At 44.0% G+C, this 8,810-nt stretch overlaps 1 protein-coding gene across 1 annotated transcript; it reads left to right on the top strand.

The window, feature by feature from the left end:
* LOC117042493 (vomeronasal type-2 receptor 26-like) lies at positions 1-7,100 on the top strand. The gene is made up of 5 exons (XM_033142038.1): positions 1-288; positions 894-1,058; positions 2,159-2,386; positions 5,414-5,540; positions 6,196-7,100. The coding sequence occupies exons 1-5, from the start codon at positions 1-3 to the stop codon at positions 7,098-7,100; spliced, it is 1,713 nt and encodes a 570-aa protein (XP_032997929.1).
* Positions 7,101-8,810: the final 1,710 nt, after the last annotated feature.

Below are 8,810 nucleotides of genomic sequence, written 5' to 3' on the forward strand. Positions count from 1 at the left end.
ATGAAGTACTGGCTGCCCATGTCCTTCTTCTTTGCCATTCGGCATATCAACCAGAATCCCAGGCTCTTGCCCAACATCACTCTGGGCTGCAATATCTATGAGAACTTTTTTCGTGGAAGGATAACGTACGAAGCTTTGGTAGACCTGGTCTCTTCTAGACAGGCGAATGTTCCAAACTACAACTGCGGAGGACAGAATAACTTGATTGCTGTTCTGGAAGGGGCTGACTCTGACTCTCAGAACTCCATCCAGATTTCAAGCATGTTGAGCATCTATAAAATCCCACAGGTAGGAATGGAGATGGAGGGATTATTTGGCTGAGCTTCTCAGGCATGAAAGTGTTGGGTGGTGTCAACTCAGAATGAGGAAGACATAGGACATCAAGGAATTGAAGAAAGGAGATAAGGAATGGTCAGATTTCTGTGTTTGTGTGTTTGTATGCCTGTGAAGATGAAACTGGAAGGAAGGGAACTTCCCTCATACTAGTCACCATGCCGCTAAAATTAGATAAAGCAGAAAAGTTTCCCCTTAGTGAAACTGTAAAATTTTTTTTATTAATTGAAAACATTCATAACCCACTCAATAATTAAAAAACCATTTAGTGGTGCACAACATAATACAGTAACAAAATTGTTGAAATGTACAGTATAATACTAATGTACATTATAATACCAGTAAAATAGAAGGATAAAAGCCTATTTAAAATGTTGAAAACAGGGAATTCATAAAGATAACAATGGGGTCCAGTCTTACATGCCAAGGAAAGTATAGGCAACCCCCCCCCCAATAAAAACTATTTCTTTTTACAAAGCAGATATATGTTATTTGGGGTAAGAACTATTTCAGCTTTGATCTCAAACAATGCAAGCCAACAGTCAATCTATTCTTTCCAGGTCAACTATGCTTTTGGCTCCCATGTTCTGAATGACAAGAGGCAGTTCCCTTTTTTCTATCGGACGGTCCCCAAAGAAGAGGCCCTGTACCCAGCGATTGTCAAGCTTCTCCATCACTTCAGATGGACGTTCATTGGTCTCATTGCTCCAGACACCGACAATGGAGTGAAGTTCATGAAGACATTGACCCCTGTCCTATTAGAGAGTGGGATTTGTGTTGCCATCTCACTAAGCATTCCACAACTTAATAAAGATGATGTGACGCTCTATCTTCCTCCATTAGAAAAGTTGGGACAAGTCCATGTATTATTTTTTTACGTAGAAGCTGCTTATTTCACGTTGGGAATACGAGTTGTAGAAATTATACTTGACATGCTGGTCAAACCCACTGCAGGGAAAGTCTTGGTCACAACATCTATGTGGGATCTCAGTGTAGACTTAATCAGCCCAGACAACAGTCCTTTACATTTCCAGCACTTCCACAGTATTCTTTCTTTCTCTATTGTGGGGAATAAATTGGCAAAATATGATGATTTTGATGCCTTTTACTTTGCAATTCAGCACTTTTGGGAGGAAGCTTTTAATTGTTCCTACTTAGAGCATTCATTGTCAGTAAAAAGTTGGACAAGATGCAGAGAAAGAGAGGAACTGAAGGTGCTGCCCCAAGACCATCAGGAAAGACTTTTATCTCTTAACAGCTACAGGATTTACAACAGTGTCCAAGCTGTGGCACGTTCCTTAAATGCTGCGTATTCCTCTAGATCAAAGTGGAGGTTGAAAGACCATCTGGAAGTTCAAAGGCTACAGCCATGGCAGGTATTTCCTTTCCCACCACAGAAATCTCTTCCAAACATGACAATCAATTGTACAATTCCAGAATGGCAGTCTTGGAGATTGTCTGAGAACTTATCTTGGCCCCTCTCCCCTGCTTCAGTCTCGGAGTCTGAACAGCTCTCTGTCACTGACTCTCCCTGCTCACTAAACCCTGTTGCCCCTTCAGCATCCAGCCCCTCATCACTATCTTTTTCCTTTGACCTCTCCTCAGGGTCCCACCACCAATCCTCTGGCTCTGATCCTCCTCTCCTGGGGGTTCCCTTGGAAGTTCTCTGGCTGCTGCTTCCCACAATTCCTCAGAATGCCCAACCAGTCCCTGACACTCCGTAACCAATCTTCAATGAGAGCAGACCCAAGCATGAAATGCGCAGATTTGAATGGTCAGTGTTGTTCCCCTGTTCTATATGTGACCCTTTTCTCTGCCATTCTAGCTCCACTCTTTCCTGGGAGACGCCCAATTTTACAATTCTTCAGTGGATGGAGTGTATTTGGATGAGAACGAGGAACTAACAGCTGACTTGGACATTGTGAACTGGGTGGTGTTTCCCAATCAGTCCCTCCTTAGAGAGAGGATTGGGGGCATCAATAGACAGATATCCCTTGACCTAAAGTGCACCATCAACCAGAATGCCACTGTGTGCCCCAAATGGCTCAACAAGGTGCATGAAATAATTTCATTTTATTAGATTTCCCATCCGATAATCTTAAATTATGCCACCATGTTTGGTGCTGTGCTGCCTTCAAATTCCTTCTGCATTTCTTGAAGATCTAACAGTGGGTCCCTGGGAAACTGTATATGCAGGATTCAGCTGCTGTGGGTGTGTAATTTCAAGGTGGTTGCTTGTTTTAGTAACTAGATGTGGTGGTCAATGGTTTTCCCCTTCCCCTGTCACATTTAAACCATAGAAACCTTAAATCTGTTGGAGAGAGTGGCTTTTAGCACCCTCAGTGCTGGCCAAATTTCCTGAATGCTCCTGTAAATCCATGTTCTATGGGGAAAGTGTGCAATAGATTTGTTTGCAAAAATAGATGGCCTCCTAACTTGAACCCATCAAGGAAATTTGATCATCTCTCAACATTTGCAGTTTGTTCCTCTTCCAACCCTTTTAGTGATTGAAAATATATTGTTAGAAAATACTGTCCCAGCTCCAGCTCAAACACAGGTTGCAGGGATAGGATTTGCTTCACCAGTTAATTCTTCATTTCTACCGGGGGGGGGGCTGATATCTGGACCCCCTCCCCCAAATTATATGTAGCACCTGGCAACCCTTATTTAAAATGCAAGCATTATTTTCTGAAAATGGTTTTTCTGCTCTCCTATATGTCTGCTGCTGCAATTTTGTGGTGCTAAAATGTTTTGTGATGCCAACCCCCTCCTGATCATTTTGTTTGTGGAAATATGTTTTTCAAATCTGAATCTTAAAATGAATCATAAAAATGGTTTAGAATACTGTTGTACCTCGGATACCGAACGTCTCATAAGTTGAACCTTCTGACTCCTGAACGATCGAAAACCTGAAATAATTCTTCCGGTTTTCAAAAGATTTTCAGAAGCTGAACACCTGGAGCAGCTTCAACGGTGTGATGGCCTGGGACTCGGGCTCGGACTCAGAGCCCAAGGAGGCTCAGTCTGTGTCGGGTCCTCTGCCGAACCTAGTCTGGGGCCTGATTCTGAAGAGCTTCAGTCTGCACAGGTTCCCCTGCAACAAGCACCAGCTGGGCCAAGTCAGGGGCCTGAGCCTATCCTGGCTCAAGGTGTGTAGAATACCTTGTTGCCATCAGATGGGCCATCACTGACCAGCTGGGTGAGGAGAGGCTGAGGCGGTCCATAGGTCTAGTAACCCTCCGGCGTCTCCTGAGCTGCAGAGACTCTGGTCTGAGAGATGGAGAGACCTGAGTACTCGCAGGAGGAGTGCTCACCTTCAGGTGAGACAAGGTGGTGAGTCATCAGGACCAGCCAGGTTCTATCTTGGGCCCAGTCTTATTCAACATCTTTATCAATGAGTTGGATGACGGGCTTGAGGGCATCCTGATCAAGTTTGCAGATGACACCAAACTGGGAGGGGTGGCTAATACCCCAGAGGACAGGATCACACTTCAAAATGAACTTAACAGATTAGAGAACTAGGCCAAAGCAAACAAGATGAATTTTAACAGGCAGAAATGTAAAGTACTACACTTGGGCAAAAAAAATGAAAGGCACAAATACAGGATGGGTGACACCTGGCTTGAGAGCAGTACATGTGAAAAGGATCTAGGAGTCTTGGTAGACCATAAACTTGACATGAGTCAACAGTGTGATGCAGCAACTGCAAAAGCCAATCCAATTCTGGGCTGCATCAATAGGAGTATAGCATCTAGATCAAGGGAAGTTATAGTACCACTGTATTTCGCTCTGGTCAGACCTCACCTGGAATACTGTGTCCAGTTCTGGGCACCACAGTTCAAGAAGGATACTGACAAGCTGGAACGTGTCCAGAGGAGGGCAACCAAAATGGTCCACGGCCTGGAAACAATGCCTTATGAGGAACGGCTTAGGGAGCTGAGTATGTTTAGCCTGGAGAAGAGAAGGTTAAGGGGTGATATGATAGCCATGTTCAAATATATAAAAGGATGTCATATAGAGGAGGGAGAAAGGTTGTTTTCTGCTGCTCCAGAGAAGCAGACACAGAGCAATGGATTCAAACTACAAGAAAGAAGATTCCACCTAATCATTAGGAAGAACCTCCTGACAGTAAGAGCTGTTTGACAGTGGAATTTGCTGCCAAGGAGTGTGGTGGAGTCTCCTTCTTTGGAGGTCTTTAAGCGGAGGATTGTCAGCCATCTGTCAGGAATGCTTTGATGGTGTTTCCTGCTTGGCAGGGGGTTGCACTGGATGGCCCTTGTGGTCTCTTCCAACTCTATGCTGCTATGATTCTATGATTATATGATTACCTTGTCAGAGATAGAAGGCGGTCAGACCCCGCCCCAGGTTGCGGGAGCAACGTTGCTGTTTGCCAGATCCTGCCTGTGTTCCTGTTCCTGACCTTGCCTGGTTTCCTGCCCTGCACCCTGCCTTGGCTACATCGGACTGACTACTCCTTTTCTCCTTGTTCTTCGGACCAGACCTAGACCTCACTTCTTGGATTACCCTCAGGACCAGCACACACGCCTTTCAATTGGCTGTAGGAAGCTCCCGCAGCCAATCGGAAACTGTGCCTCAGAACCTGAACGTTTCGGAACTCAAACAGACTACCGAAACAGATTCTGTTCGAGTTCCGAGGTACAACTTTAATGGAAAAATGCTGCTTGGAAAACCTACTGGATGGCAGGCTTGAGAACTGTGGTTTTCAATCATGCCCCGTTTGACACTTGGGCCAAACCAACAGAAGATTCCATTTGGGTCACTATGGCCCTCAAATAAGAATTTTTTAGCTTCCTCTGGTTTACACAGTCATCACGACATTTTATCACGTACAAGAGGGGAATTCTATGTTTTTAAGATTTAACATACAAAACTGAAACACAGCAGAACAACAGAGGAAGGGAAGTGGAAAAAACTAGGGTTTTGATCAAATGGAAACATTCTCATGAGAGGTTTTGCTGCAATCAAGCAGTATATAAATTTGGTTAATTAAGTAATACATTGTTATCATCCTGAACACATCAGCCTTAACACATTTTCCTTGATGCCCCTTTATGCTTAGCCCCTGCCTACTTCCAGGTGTGTGGAAAGTTGCCAGCCTGGATTCTTCAAGGTAGTTCAGGAAGGAATGCTGCTCTGCTGCTATGACTGTGCTCCCTGTGCGGAAGGAACAATGGCCACTCAGGAAGGTGGGTGACACCAGCAGAAAGACCTGCCCTTGGGGAAGAGGACAAAGGACCTTTCTAGTGTCTGGGATTCATTAAAGGGGAGTTCTAGAACTGATGTCCTGCTACAACGCAACTGGGCATTTTCCCTATTGGGTGTTCATACGTTACATTGGTACATTCAATGACAATTGGAAGCCTACACAGAGTGGGAGAAAATCCTGAGATGTGGGAATTTGACAGTACTTTGACAGTTAGTCAAACTTGGCACAAGAGGCACAATGAACTCCAAGATGATTGTCATGCACAAATGTTTCATATAGTTGAGTCCAACAAGGTCCCTTTTGAGCGTCATAGTAGAAACTTTTGGCCTCAGGATCCTTACCCTAACATTGACATCCTTTCAGGAAAGGGGTCATCATGGCTTTTAATTCTTTTATTCCTAACAGAAATATTATTGAGGGCCTACTGCATTGTGGTTCCTTTGGTATGTGGAATCCTCTCTCCAGTGTTTTTGTCTCAGGTTTACCTGTCCTGTAATATTATTAATACCAATAATTGCTCTCCCTGGTTATATGAAATTATTTTTTTGTTTTCTTTTAGTGGGGACCACTTTGGTATTACTTTTTGTTAATGAAAATCAGTACAGTATAGTTGATATTCCTTGTGTTCATTCCAGATGCAGAGCATTGCACCAGGTGTCCAGAAGATCAGCATCCAAACAAGGCCAGAGATCTATGTTTCTACAAGATCATGACCTTCCTAGCTTATGAAGAACCTTTGGGGATCTTCCTAGCTTCCTTTGCCCTATTCCTATCCTTAACCACAGGTGTTGTGCTAGGAATATTCATTATATTCCGAGAAACTCCCATAGTCAAAGCCAACAACAGGAACCTCTCCTACATCCTCCTCATCTCCCTCTTGCTTTCCTTTTTGTCCTCCTTCCTCTTCATTGGAAGGCCAAGGAAAGTGACCTGTCTTCTCCGACAAGTGACCTTCAGCATCATCTTCTCAGTTGCCGTCTCTTCTGTGTTGGCAAAAACCATCACTGTGGTGCTGGCCTTCCTGGCCACAAAACCAGGGAACAGGGTGAAAAGATGGCTGGGGAAGAGTTTGGCCAACTCCATTGTCATTTCCTGCTCCATTGTCCAAGTTGTCATCTGTACCATCTGGCTGGGAATCTCTCCACCCTTCCCAGAGTCTGACATGAGCTCCCAGGCTGGAGAGATCATCCTACAATGCAATGAAGGGTCTGTTGCCATGTTCTATGCTGCCCTTGGCTATATGGGCTTCCTGGCCTCCTTCTGCTTGACAGTGGCTTTTCTGGCCAGGAAGCTGCCTGGAGCCTTCAATGAAGCCAAGCTGATCACCTTCAGCATGCTGGTCTTCTGCAGTGTTTGGGTCTCCTTTGTGCCCACCTACCTGAGCACCAAGGGGAAATACATGGTAGCCGTTCAGGTCTTCTCTATCTTGGCCTCCAGTGCTGGGCTTCTGGGCTGCATCTTCTTTCCCAAGTGCTACATTATTGTACTGAGGCCTGATCTGAACAAAAAGGAGCATCTGACAACAAAAGCTGGTTCTTAAATTACTCATTTCTGACAACTGTTTTCCAGTACAGCAATGATGAGAATGACATACTTGCATTGCAAATGTAGCTTCTCAGATTTAAAGGCATGTTTATGGCTCCTTTTCTGATGCTTACTTTTCAAACCTTTAAGAATGTTTACATTTTATTTTTAATTGTGCACCTCCTGCATTACAAAATATTGATTTAATAGCAAAATTGTTCAGGACTGCTAAAACAAATAGAGTAAAAAGTGGAATTCAGTAGTGAAATCTTTTGATTCAGGGACAGTTAACAGAGGGCATGAAACATTATTTGCAGATATAGAGACGTAATACCCGCAGAGGCCATTAAAAATAATTCGGATTTTTGAGTCCCAACTTTAGCCTCACTTTTCACTGGCATAGATACTTATGGATACATCCCTGAAGACTGGGGGCTGTCAATCATAGTCCCGATATACAAAAAAGGGGGAAAGGATGACCCGACCAACTATAGACCAATCAGTCTTCTTAATACAATAAGTAAATTGTATGCAAGACATTTGCAGTGGAAACTGGAAGAATGGCTTCGACAAGAAAATATTTTGGCAGATGAACAAGCGGGATTCCGAGAAGGTCGTACGACTATAGACCAAGGCCTAGTCCTTCAACATCTGATAGAGAAGTATTCATCTAGTAAAATTGCTTCTCTTTATGTGGCCTTCATTGATTTCAGAGCAGCTTTCGATTCTATTTCCAGAACAAAACTATGGGGAAAACTGGAGACCTCCACGATAGATAGACGTCTGTTATATCTAATACGCATGCTATATGAAGGGACGTCATTAAAAGTGCGTTATACCTCCCAGGGCCATGTATACAAGGCAATAGAAACAGAGAAGGGAGTTAAGCAGGGATGTATATTGGCCCCATCCCTGTTTAATTATTACATAAATGATATGATCCCTCATCTTTCTAATATAAATTTCCATCCTCCGAAACTTGCAGGAAATCAGGTTTCGGTACTGCTCTATGCAGATGACGCTGCAATCCTCTCTAGAACACCGATCGGCCTTAAAAGAGCCATGAAAACACTCGCTGCATATTGCACAGAGAGCAAATTAGAGCTCAATTATCAAAAAACTAAAATTATGGTCTTCGCAAAGAGGCCCAAAACATCTGTGTGGTCTATAGACGGGCATAAGATTGAACAGGTTACCTGTTTTAAATATCTAGGTATAGCCCTGCACTCATCAGGAAGTAGGAAGACCCATGGCATGTACGTTGCAGGGAATGCCCAGAGAAGTGCCAATGCTATCCTCGGGTACCTCAGGTCTAAAGGTGGGAATTATATACCAGCAGCCTTAAAGTTGTTCGAGGCCAAGTCAATTGCACAATTGCTATATGGTGCTCAATTAGGCCCATTTACCAACTATGCCCCTTTAGAGGTGGTGCAATCCAAATTCCTAAGATCTGCTTTACAAGTACCCAGATATGTCTCCAATGCCACCATACGCCTCGAGACTGGAGTTCTAAGAATCGAGGCAAGAGTGTGGCTGGCCATTTTAAATTACTGGCTGAGACTAGTCTTCTTCCCGAGTGGCCTGGCTCCATTGACCATCAAAGATGACTTCCAAACAGCATGGAAGGGAGCAGTGGGGAAAATAATAGCAACCCTGGGATTTAATCCACAAACCCTGCTTGCCATGGGGTATGAAGGAGCAAGAAACACTATTAAACAGCGAGTGG

The sequence above is a fragment of the Lacerta agilis genome, chromosome 2 (assembly GCF_009819535.1).
Source record: "Lacerta agilis isolate rLacAgi1 chromosome 2, rLacAgi1.pri, whole genome shotgun sequence".
Lineage (NCBI taxonomy): Eukaryota > Metazoa > Chordata > Lepidosauria > Squamata > Lacertidae > Lacerta > Lacerta agilis.

Excerpts from the sequence above, each read along its gene's own strand:
- LOC117042493 (XM_033142038.1), top strand. The coding sequence starts at position 1 with ATGAAGTACTGGCTGCCCATGTCCTTCTTCTTTGCCATTCGGCATATC. Across the intron at positions 1,059-2,158 it reads CTCCAGACACCGACAATGGA|CTCCACTCTTTCCTGGGAGA; the intron begins GTGAAGTTCATG and ends CTGCCATTCTAG. Across the intron at positions 2,387-5,413 it reads GCCCCAAATGGCTCAACAAG|CCCCTGCCTACTTCCAGGTG; the intron begins GTGCATGAAATA and ends CTTTATGCTTAG.